The sequence below is a fragment of the Zootoca vivipara genome, chromosome 4 (assembly GCF_963506605.1).
Source record: "Zootoca vivipara chromosome 4, rZooViv1.1, whole genome shotgun sequence".
NCBI classification, from domain to species: Eukaryota; Metazoa; Chordata; class Lepidosauria; order Squamata; family Lacertidae; genus Zootoca; species Zootoca vivipara.
This window is the reverse complement of record NC_083279.1, coordinates 19,500,646-19,512,881: the sequence shown is the minus strand read 5'-3', so window position 1 is coordinate 19,512,881 and position 12,236 is coordinate 19,500,646. Positions and strand designations below refer to the sequence as shown.

Genomic DNA, 12,236 nt, shown 5'->3' with positions numbered 1-12,236 from the left:
TACATTGCCTTTCTTATATCCTTTCAGTTTAAGTGAAACTTTTTGAATGGCAGTTAAGTTACTATTCATTACTATTCCGTCAGCCACAATTGACAGGAAGCAATCAACTGAGCAGGACCTGCAAAGAAGAAACTTTTAATTAAAAGCTTAGGAGACCTAAAAAGTCTCAATAGCACTTTGCTTGTACTGCAACTGCATGCTATTGCAAAAGATAAAAATGGAGGCAAATCCACTCCACGGTATGGTGGGGAGGAGTTGCGGTGGATCACATGACCGCCCCCTCCCCTCCGGGAGTTGTTGTTCCGCGCCGCCCGGGGGGATCCCAGCCACGTCATCCATTGGCCAGCCAATCAGCTGGCTGGGGGGCGTGGCCGGGCCCCGTTTAAACTGCCACGCGAGCCGAGAGGCTCCCTCTTGGCTCACACTCTTAATCTATAATAATAATCTATTATGAAAGATATAAAACACGAGGAGACAAGACGGAAAAAGCTGGACTGCAACAATTTGACAAAGAGTGAAAAACCCATTTAACAATAATCCCATTAACAATAAACATTTCATATATTACAGGTATAAATGGACTGCTTGTATAATTTGTTGATTTTGTTTTGTTTTAATAGTACTCCTGGTTTTTCTTTGAAATTCTAATCAAATCAATGGCCCAGCATCTGCTAGAAAATGCTAAAGTAAAGGTACGTATAATATTCTGAAGAGGCTTAGTAAACAGCTAGCCTCTTAGTCTCCTTCATTCTAGGCACTTCCAATTGTTTGCTGTATGAAAACGGAACAGTGCATAAGTCCAATTATTTCTTTAGTGCAGCCTTCCACAACCACCAGCCGCTTCCACAACCTCCCAACCATCAGCCCCAGCCAGCCTGGCCAGTTTATTTTTATATTTTTGTAACACATGAATGAGTATCAAACATAATTATATAAAAGATGTTCCTGCTCTAAATAATCTTAACAGCACACATTTTATTAGAGCCAATGTGAAATAGTTGTGCTTGACATAGTCCAGAGAGACAGAAGTCGAATGCCACACTCACCTGTGAAGCTCGCTGGATGACTTTGGGTTGGTCACTATATCTTAGTTTAACATACTTCACAGGATTGTTGAGAGGATAAAATGAGAGGGGGAAAGAGAACCACGTGTGCTGGAGAAAGGGCAGGATATACCGGTAAATGTAGTTAATAATAAACAGATGCCAGTGATATTCAGAAACTTTTTTTGTCTTTTGCTCTTGGTTTGAGTTTTTAACTACCAATTCTCAAACACCGGGTAAGGGTAAAAGGATAATTTTGTCAAATTCTGTTGGTTAATTTTTTCCCTAGTTGTTACGAAATCAGAGATTTCCAGCATCTTATCATCACGCTGTAGAAACTGTAGTAAACATGTTGATGCCACACATTACTCAGAAGTATAAAGATAACCCAGAAGCTTCAAAAAATGCAAACCATAGCCTTGCTGTCTTCATAAAAGTGAGTATGGTTCTTTGTTGGCCTTTCTTGAAGAAGGCTTCACTTAGTCAACATAGGAATACCTGAAGTGTTACGAAAATTTCTCTTTGGCCCACAAGCCAATCTTGGTCTGGCAGGAGGTCTAATTTGCCCCAAACCATGCCCCTGAGGCCAGCTACTGGGTGGGTGGGAGCACATTGTTAAAGGGAACAGTCAGAAACAAAACTTTACAAGCTCTTGCATTGTGTTTGGGAGAGGAGTGCTTTTTCTCAGCTGATCTGCAAATGCAGGGGGAAGAAACCAGCTTTTTGCAAATTGGCTTTGAGAGGGACCTCTCTTGCACATGTTGATGCCTGCAAAATGCCAGCTTCTGTGCCTCCACCTCCCCATGGGGAGGGGGAAAAGAACCACTTTGCTAGTCATGTGTTTGATGCTTTGGGAAGTATTGAACACAGGGCTAGCAACCTCCTATGTGCAGTAATCCCGAGCACCCAACAGCCACCAGGCTTGGGAACCCTAAGCAAGGGATTTTGACAGGTAGTTGGGTGTGCCCCACCACTGTCTTAGCAATTGCTCATGCAGAACTCAAACTGATCTTAAGCTTTTCTTTTCTCTCATGGTCAACATGATGCAGCAGGTTTAGAAGGCAATAGCTGGCAATCTCTCTCCCCTCCCCACCCCCAATAAATTGGCATATGAAAGAAAAGTATGTGTCAAGAAAACAGAATGTAAATCTTTGTGATTGAAGCTGATTTTGAATGTTATGCTATTAATTATAGATGATAGAAGGTACTGAGATGATAGAAGGTGCAGCACTTTTGAAATAAAAACCCTGCAGTTTTGGGATATTTTGCCAGTTATTGATCCTGGAATAATAGTGAAGACTATGAATTCATAGTCTCTCATCATAAGTGGTTATATACAATAAAAACTTGTTTGAAATGTGGTGTACAATAAGTTCAGGTGAGATTATTAACTCTTTGATTTAATTTAGAAATATATAATTTATGAGTCATGTATTAAGCACCTGATGTTTGACATCTGAATGCTGCTTTAGGCTAGTTTAGTTTTTATAGATTTTTCTTGTAAATAGCTATAAAAATAGAACTTACTAGCTACTATGCCTTTAGAATGCTCTTGTGACTTTTTCTGCTTTTGCAGAGATGTTTCACCTTTATGGACAGAGGATTTGTGTTCAAGCAAATTAATAACTATATCAGCTTCTTTGCTCCAGGAGATCCAAAGGTACTGTATAGCTTTGTTGTAAGAAATTGTGTTGCCATTGCCATTTTGGTGTTTTTTTGGGGGGGGGGAGGGGGTTGTCCCAGGTCCCCAGCTTACCTAGAGAACGCTATTTGGCTCCCTGTGTGGGCAGAGTGGGTGGAAAAGGCTTGTCCTGGATGCGATCCCCTCTGCAGCTCTGACTGACTCATAGCACAGACAGGTCTTCCATGGGGAACTAATGTGAGTTCCGCTTGGTTGATTGAGGAGCAGAGCCTGGCAGTTTAACCCTACTTGCCACTGAGCAGCTCTGCTTAAGGGATCTTGGACTGTTGCTTTCTGCCTAAAACAGAGCTCATAGATAGCATGAATCCTAGTTTGCCCGAGAGGCCCACTGGACGTGCCCACACCCAGATTGCCCTGTACTCAGGCCAACTCCTCATTTCTGGTTGAGTTCTGCAGATAGAGCTGCACAATGGATAGTTCCTTGTCCTCATAGACCAAGCCCAGTTTGCTGTAACCCATAAAAGTTGTGTCCTTGTTACACCCATGAAAGGTTCTGTAACTTTGTGTCCTGTAACTGGAGCCTTCATGCATGTAGTATTCTGATACATATATTTTATGGGCAGTGATTTTTTCTTAGTTGCAATATTTAAATACATTTCCAAAGCAAAGCTTGCTTGCTTTTTGGTTTCCAATAATATCTTATCTCAGAAAGCAGGCAAGATCTCACCATGTGTAAGCTGGAAATCGGTTAAACAAAAAGATCTGCTATATTTCATATTTCTAATAAAATTAGAAAAAAATAATGAGCCGTCATGTTATCAGAACATGTGTGTCCTTGTATGAAAACATTTTATGGAAATCAGACAGTGTGCTGTTTGTTTATTGGGTCTTAGCCATCCTTTCAAAGAACTGAAACCAGACATTAGAAATCTTTTTGCTTGCTTATTGAATTTAAATACATTAATTTTGTTAAACAACCAATTTTATGACTTCAACATATTTTTGCAGACCCTCTTTGAATTCAAATTTGAATTTCTCCGGGTAGTATGTAATCACGAACACTACATTCCTTTGAATCTACCTATGCCTTTTGGAAAAGGCAGGATTCAGCGATATCAAGGTAAATTCACATTTGAAAAGTTAGTTTGACATTGTTGTCTTGTAAGAAAAACCTTGACATCTAATGTGGCTTGATACATGTATATTGGGGTTCTTTAATTGTGAGATGGAGATTTTATTTCAGTCTCCTCTAATTTTCACCAGTTTGTATAATAAAGTGATAGAGTGAAAGCAGATAGGTAAGTAATGTAGTTCTGGTGTAACATACACACACTGAATGTCTCATTAGCATTGTTTCTTTGTGTTGTCTCAAACCAGAAAAGCTATTTGTTACTTATTGGTTTTGTCCTACTTTGCTTCTTTTTTTCCTTTGAATTAGCTTTTCTTTCACCAACAGTGGAATCCTATGACACTCCTATAGGTAGGTGTGGAGTGTGCTGCTTGATCCTAGACTGACTTTCTAATTTAAAAACCATGGTGACTTGTGCAAAAAGGAAGAATGTGCAGTAATTCCATTTGTGAGTCATGCTACACTGCTATAGATAAAATAAAGCTTTTAAAATAAATTTGACGTGCTTATTTGGAAACAAAGTGAAAATGCATGAACATGTCACTATAAATTGATTGAAAACATTCCAGAGCTTTCATCTTGCTAGTACAAGCCAGAGTATCAAGAAACACTTCTTTTCTTTCAGTTGTCCTGTGGCTTGCATGGATGCTTCAAGCTTGTGTGTATTGAATAGCAGCTCCCCTGCACTGCATTGCAGAATCCTCTTGATACAGAAAGGGTTTTCAAAAGTATTTTGTGATGTGGCCTTCTACTCAAAGGGAATAAATTTCCTCTGGGTATGCCCATGCCCATGCCCTCTTTGGAACCTGTTTTGTGTCAGCAAGCTTTGCTGATGCTAATTGTGGAGCAGCAGGGGTGGGATTAGTTGTGAGCCTTTTTTGAGTGACTATGGGGTAGTTTGCAATGAATCACATACCTAACTTTCTCCAGCAGTAATAAATATTAAATGATCCTTTAAAGCGAAATTTCAAGTTCTCAAAATTCAAAAGGACTCATTCAGTCTTTTCACCTACTGGACGTATTCTATACACATATGCACCCTGGTGGTGTCATTGGGCCAACAGAATGTTATTATTATGCATGAAGCGAGGCACACAAATATAAAGACCCGGCCTTCTAAGGACATATTAATTCTGGGGTCTCCAAAAACTGCCTCATCAGCCTCTTGTTGTCTACAATATGCTGACACAGATGGTAAATGCTCACTACAGCTGGAGTCATAGGGGATGTTTTCTTCCTGCTTTTCTTCTGTTTCACAGTGCTTAAGCAAAACAAGGCCTTTTCCACCATTTTTCAAGTTCTATTTACATTTCTTTAGATGTATTTCCTGGAAATATCTGTGTCCAATACATCACATTCTAGGGGCGGTGCTTGCATTTTTTCCAACTAAGAAAAGGAAGGCTAGCTAGCTGTGTGTCCAGTTCTTGGGCTAAATAAAAAAGTAATATTAAAAACAAGAAGTTTGATACTACAAGTGTCACTGAATTACTAGGTGTGCCATTGGTTGTTTTCTTTTTAAAAATGCATGTTCAGTTTTGTCACAGATACCTGACCTTTTGCTTGTAGTCACCCACACTTGCTTGGTTTTAGCAGAACATATTTCTGCGAAAGTGTGGTTGTCTGAAAATTATTTAAAATGCATAAACATTGCTCTGTGGCCATATAAAGCATGAAAGAGATTGACTTTCCACCAGTTGAGTTCTTTTCCAAAAGTTCATATTTAGTCAGTAAGCCACCATGTACTCAAGAGAGTAAATTACTGAATTACTGTCTGTACCAGTGACTCTCCATTTACAGGGGGCTTCCGTTTTGAGCCACCATGAGCATATGCGGAATCACATAAAATAGAGAGCACCCTGGCAAGTCCTCCTGGCTCAGCAGGAGGAGACCTACTCCAGAGCCCGAAGAGGGAGGGTCTCCTCGTGAGCTGGAGGGGCTGCAGGGCTTTGTTGAGATGCTCAGCCTTCCCATCCCATCCTCTTTGGGCTCTGGGAAGGGTCTCCTTATGAGTCAGAGGCTTGTTGAGGCTGCTCAACAAAGCCTTCCTTCCCCTCTGGCTTGTGGGAGCCAGAGGGATGGCAGGGCTTGGTTGACCAACCTAGCTGGCGTGCGTGGGGAAGCTTCTTCACCATTCATGTCAGCTGTGGAAGCTCCGCCATCCCTCCAACTCTGTTGTCCAGGTGATCCCCATTTCCTGGTACCACTTCTGGGTATCTGGGACTGTGTGTGCACATAGTAGTGTGCAAATAGAATCCGCGTAAACTGGGAATGGCCTGTAAATTCATTACTGCTTAAATATTTTCATTTTTAGTCTTTGCTCTGGTTATAAAAAGCAAAAGAACAATCTATAGATACACTATTTTGTTTTTCTAATAAATGAGGACATGGAATATAATGAACATTGTGGTGCTTCCAAATGGCAATGGATTGCATCTTTCTGTATTAGAATATACCCTTTCTTAACTGTGGTGTTTGCTTTCAGACCTTCAGCTTGACTATTCCTTATCAGATGACTTCTGCAAGCATCACTTCTTGGTAGGACTGCTGCTGAGGGAGGTGGGAAATGCACTGCAAGAGTTCAGAGACATCCGTCAAATTGCAATCAGTGTTTTGAAGAATTTGATGATAAAGCATTCTTTGGATGACAGATATGTTTCCAGGGTAAGTGTATTTTCAGAAGCTTTTTTAGTTATATTAAGCACAGAAGTTTTTGTGACTTGGGTCCTAAGAAAAGTTAATTTAAGGACGTGAACTGAAGAAATGTTTTATATCCCTTCTTCCTTATTGTAGCCGCCTGTGCCCCATGAGAATCCTCTGTGGAGGAGGTTGAGGGGCTCTCCTGAACAATGTGGGATGTGGGTATATGGGACTACAGTATTGGGAATCCCATATTAGGCTGCAATTCATAGATAAATATCACATTCCCATCCTTCTCCCAACAGGCCTCCATGCCCTGTCCCCACATTGTTCAGGAGGGGGCACCACCTCTCTGGAGAGGCTTTGTGGAGGTCCTAGGTAGCTGCAGGAGGGAGAAGGGATGGAAATATTTCCCTCTGTGAACTTCACTAAGCTAGCCTGTGTATGTTACAAAATACCTGCAGTGCTTATTTACTGAAGTTTCACAAATAAAGTCAGTCTAATCCCAGGGCTCCTACTCATGCTTTAATAGTAGATGCAGAGATCATAGCCAATACATGATTCTAAACTTGCTGCACTTCTCTGAATAGGGGAGCCTGTCTGTGCACCAGAACTCTATTGTCTTTGTATACAGAGATCCTCTGAGATTAGGTTCAACAACACTGGGGGAGATGATCAAAGAGCCTTTTGCCTGTATTACCAGCTCAAGCAAGAGTGTATCATTAGACAAAGATAGACTTGCTCACCTGGCAAAATACCCTTCTTTCACTATAAAATATATTATTAATTCTTACTCTGCCATACTTGTTGAGCTTTTTCTTAATTGCTAATATCATGATAAGCAAATTCAGTTTCAGTAAACTTGTGACTCCCACCTGACTGCAAAAGGGATATATTTGAGGGCTTTCAGCCAACATCTGTTCCTTTTAAATGTGCAAGAACCAAAAATCAAGTTATAACTCTAGCTCCACAACAGTGAATATCTGAAATGTGAGTGTGTATATATTCCCATGGAATAATGAGAACTAAAATGTTTTGGTACAGAGCCATCAAGCAAGAATAGCTACGTTGTATTTGCCAACCTTTGGGGTGCTGATAGAAAATGCCCATCGAATTGATGTGAAGGATATTTCACCTTTCCCTATTAATGCTTCCAGCAGTGTGAGTGGATATTTTTATTTCTGAAACTTTAAAGCTTGAAAAAATTCTAGTGTAAAAATATACCACTTTTAAGCATATCAAAGGAAGTGAAATAATTTCTTTTTTAACAGAGTACAAAAGATGAATCGCTTAGCTTACCAGCTGCAAATCCACTGATGACTCCTCAAAAGTCTGTGAATACCCTTGATAGCAACCTCCAGAAGGACGTGTTTGGTGCTATATCAGGCATTGGTAACCATTTTAAAAAAATTATACGCTTCTTTTAATGTCCCATTGTGAACAGCAAAATGTAGCTTTCTAAGAAATGAAATTTGATACTTTACATGTAGATCTTTTATTGGTGAAAATGATCTTTTGAGTGATGTAATGTTGATGTGGCATAGTGGATGGTGTTTGAACTTACGCCACTAAGACATGGGTTCAAAATTTGAGTCTGTTGCTGATGCCATGAATGGGTTGTCATGTGATGGAGGCAGGAGAGCAAAGAACTCTGGGAGGCAGGTGTGGTTGCTCCTCAGTTTTTTCTCTCCTGCCTGACAGAGCAATTCGTTTTCCTGCTCTCACTGATCTCTCTTTTCAGTTATAGTTACAGGTAGGTAGCCGTGTTGGTCTGAGTCGAAGCAAAAAATAAAAAAATTCCTTCAGTAGCACCTTAAAGACCAACTAAGTTTATATTTTGGTATGAGCTTTCGTGTGCATGCACACTTCATGCACACTTCTTCAGATCTGAAGAAGTGTGCATGCACACGAAAGCTCATACCAAAATATAAACTTAGTTGCTCTTTAAGGTGCTACTGAAGGAATTTTTTTCTTTTTTTCTTTTCAGTTATGTTTTTAAATTAATTTTCCATCTTATTTTGATAAATTTCCCATATACTTCTTCATCCTTTACCTTATGGTTTCTCCTTCTTTCCATTTCTGCATTCTATTTCTAACTTCACATCCCTTTAAGCCCTTATATTACTTAAAAATACAAGTATCAATTTTCCACACAGTTACAGAGCTTGTTCCCATGAAACTCTCTCAACCGAATCTATATGTATATGTTTATGTATATGTATATATACACACACGTGTGTGTGTGTGTGTGTGTGTGTGTGTGTGTATCCTGTAACTAAATACCGCAAGTCTGTATTTCTTCGCATTCAGATATCTCCTACTGATAAATCTAGATGTCTAGCTAAAACATGCACCCAGCTGGCAACCCTTTATAAGCCAGGTTTCTGGCATCTACCTAGCCTATAGATATTGTAAGGGTCATTTGAATAAAAGAGGGGCAGTTGAATACAGGTTGAATCTCACACTAGCAGAGCCTCTAATTTATCTCTTTTCTACCAACTTATTATTCAGCATCCCCATATACCTCTTCGACTCCAAATGTTAATTGTGTAAGAAATGCAGACTCAAGAGGTTCTCTTATAAGTACAGATTCAGGAAACAGTCTCCCAGAAAGACATAGTGAAAAGAGCAATTCCCTTGACAAGGTAAGGGTACTTTTATATATTTGTGCCTGTAAGAGAAGCTTCTACGCACTCTACTCTTGCTTTTTTGCTATTATAATTTATTCCACTGAGGGAAAATGAGTAGCCATTTCTAGTTCTTCTCTTATTCTACATTAAATAAAATGTGTCTAGCTGTAGGGGGAGGCCCCTATTGAGTGAACAATAATTTCTAGAGGAAACCATGCCACTGTCTCAATAAATATGTTATATGTTATATCTATTGTGTATATTTACTTATGTGTATATATAATGCAAATTTATTTTGGCTATTTATTAGACTTCATGAATGCAGGAAAATTTACAATAAATCATTATTTTTAGAAAATATAGTACCATTATTTGAAGGACACTCTTAATTCACCAAGGGCTGTCTCCAGTAGTAGCCATACTCAGTGTAAAGTCATTAAAATTAAGGGGGATAACTTAGGTTCATTAATTTCAATGGATCTCCTTAGAGTGTGACTACCATTGGATACAGCCTCACTTGTCTTAGTTCACTGGTATAAATCCACATGATTGCTTTCAGTGAAAGAGTTTTAATAATTAAGCGTGTTCAGCCTCTCACGTTCAGTTGCATTTGCCTTTTACCTGTCCTATTTCTAACGTTTTGAGGTTGGATCTTGTGGCAGTCACACCATTGTTTAATGTTTTCTTCTTAACCCTGACATGCCGCCTTGTGGCAGAGAGAGAAACTTCTCAGAAGGCATTCTGCTCATACATTATTTACTAGTGGAGAGGAACGAGAACACTACCATTCATCAAAGAAAAAGCGTGTTACAGTGGATTTTTCACTATTGACAGTTCCATCTTTACCAGAGAGAGATTTCCATGCTGTTGTGTCTCCTCCATTACAAGAAGTATTCATTTTTTGTGTGATTTATTTGGTTAGGTTTCTGAGTGCAGTTTGTTGCCAATTTTGCCCTGAGCATTGAAGAAGCTTCTACTGGAGAGGAAACAGTATCTTAATTGTTTGAAAGTATCATGGCATACTGAAATGTACAAAAAACACACCATCAGATTTGTTAATGATCTGCGCACTGTAAAGCTACTTCTGCTAAATGGCAAAATTGTCATCTAATTATTTTTTTCTTCATGGTAATGGCTTGATTTGCAGTGTGAAGCAATTGACAGTAGTACTGAAATTTTAAAACTTGGTGTAGCCTTTTTGAATATCGTATGTTCAAGTTATACTCGTTTATTGCTTGACATAGCTGCTATTTTATTATACATTTCATGATGGTACTTATCCTAGCTGACTTACTTCTAAGCTTTTCTCCTGGCTGATAATATTTTATTTGGGCTGATTGGTTTCAAAGCAGACTGCCTTTTGGGGCTACAGTGATGGGTGTGGAGCTTTCCTGCAGCAACAAATATTGCAGAAAGTCTACAACTCAGGAATGGAATAAAGAAGACCTGAGTTGATCCTAATAGGATTGAAAGACTACTCTGCATATGTAATTGTATATTTTTATCTCAAAATTAGTATGCCTGGGGAAGGCATGCAGGCAGACGCTTGAAAGAAGGCCTGGAACATCTATAAGGCTTAATTAATTAATTAATGCAAGTTTAAGCATTTACTGTCAGATTGTCTTTGGCATTTGTGTGATATTCCTGTTTCCTGTGTGTCACATGATCAAGCATGCCTACCAAACATTCTGAAACTTCAATATAGTTTCTATTCCATTTTTGGCAGTTATGATGGTGCATTATTTGTGTTGGCTCTTTTTATTGTTCAAAGTTATAGCATTACACTTCATTCCTTGCTCATAGTCTTCTCTAATTCCACATTAGTTTAAGCTGTTTGTGCGTGTTTGCAGTGTAGTACTTTTGCTATTGTAGTTTGAGGCTCAGAAGTAATAGCTTTATGGTTTGGCATATCCACATACAAATCACATATTGAAGCATATACCTTTAGATTTTGACCAATTGCCCTAAAGAAGATACACATTTACTTTAACTCTTATCCTTAAGTTGCTTTTCTTGTTTACAAATTGAAGGCTTGAGAGAGGTAACCATGGAATGTGTACAAAAAGGGAATTGGATCTGGGCGCAATGTACAAACTTAGATCGGTCTATATGCTGGTGTGTCATAGCAACTTACACTATCAACATGTGAGTGTTCCTCTCCCAACAAAAGGATCTGGCTTGTGATTTAGGAGTGTTCCACCTTTGTCCTTGGACACCCAACTCTCTCTCGGTTTTGAGATGCTGTGTTTGTGTCTTAATGCATTAAGATGAGCCTCTTGTCCAAGTGTTTTCCTGTATTTTTCAGAACCAACAGATTTGCCCTTTGGGAAGTTCTGTAGTTCGATGTGACAAGCTTGATCAAGCTGAAATCAGGAGTCTACTGATGTGTTTCCTTCATATTTTAAAAAGCATGTCAGATGGTAAGCAAAAGCTTTTCAGCTCTTAAATTCTGACAGTGAGTTAACACAATAACTTGGTGTTTTAAACCCCTGTTCAGTAACAGCTGTAACATGCCATGTGTAACTTGGAATGTAATAGCCTCTGTTTGATTCTCTTCTGATTTGTATTCCTCGTGCTCAATTCTGCAAAGTTTTCTGGTTCTGCTGTTATTTATCAGGGGCTGAAGACTTGATTACTTCAGTGCCTCCTGTTTCCCTGCCCCAGAACTCATCTCTGAGTTTGGCATTCTACCAACCAAATACTTGCTAGGGGATGTAAACTTATATAAATGAGCAGAAAATGCCCGCAAGATGAATGCTTAATCCAGACAAGACAAAGGTACCATTGGTGGGTAGTTTATCCCTCTACAGAAGTGGAGTTCAGTTCAGCCTGCTCTGGATGAGATTCCTCTCCCCACAAAAGGATCAGGTTTGTGGTTTAGAAGTGCTACAGCTTTGTCCCCAGGTATCCGACGTGTGTTAGTGGCACAGAGCATCTTCCACCAGCTGAAGCTCCTTCCGGTCTGAAATGGAGAATCTGGCTCAGTTATACATGCTCTGCTAAACCTCTATATTAGACTATTGCTATGCATTGTATAAGGGACTGGTTTTAAAGACTGTTCGGAAACTCCTGGCATTTGCCAAGCATGATTCAAAGCTCTGGCATACATTTACATGGCTGGGGACCTGAGGGAATGCTTCCTTCCAGCTTACACA

General features: G+C 39.4%; 1 protein-coding gene across 6 annotated transcripts in view; it reads left to right on the top strand.

Annotated features, from left to right (window-relative positions):
* Window positions 1-12,236, top strand: part of DOCK9 (dedicator of cytokinesis 9) — a 116,690-nt gene that overhangs the window by 74,981 nt on the left and 29,473 nt on the right. For 3 of the 6 annotated variants that reach the window (XM_035116160.2, XM_035116156.2, XM_035116157.2), the window contains exons 27-36: window positions 621-692; window positions 1,333-1,479; window positions 2,620-2,703; window positions 3,694-3,805; window positions 4,124-4,165; window positions 6,297-6,475; window positions 7,496-7,612; window positions 7,723-7,843; window positions 8,963-9,096; window positions 11,387-11,501. In XM_035116160.2, the coding sequence (XP_034972051.1) occupies window positions 621-692; window positions 1,333-1,479; window positions 2,620-2,703; window positions 3,694-3,805; window positions 4,124-4,165; window positions 6,297-6,475; window positions 7,496-7,612; window positions 7,723-7,843; window positions 8,963-9,096; window positions 11,387-11,501 (1,123 nt within the window). The remainder of the gene's footprint in view (window positions 1-620; window positions 693-1,332; window positions 1,480-2,619; window positions 2,704-3,693; window positions 3,806-4,123; window positions 4,166-6,296; window positions 6,476-7,495; window positions 7,613-7,722; window positions 7,844-8,962; window positions 9,097-11,386; window positions 11,502-12,236) is intronic. The other 3 variants (XM_035116162.2, XM_035116158.2, XM_035116159.2) reach the window with 1 other exon arrangement.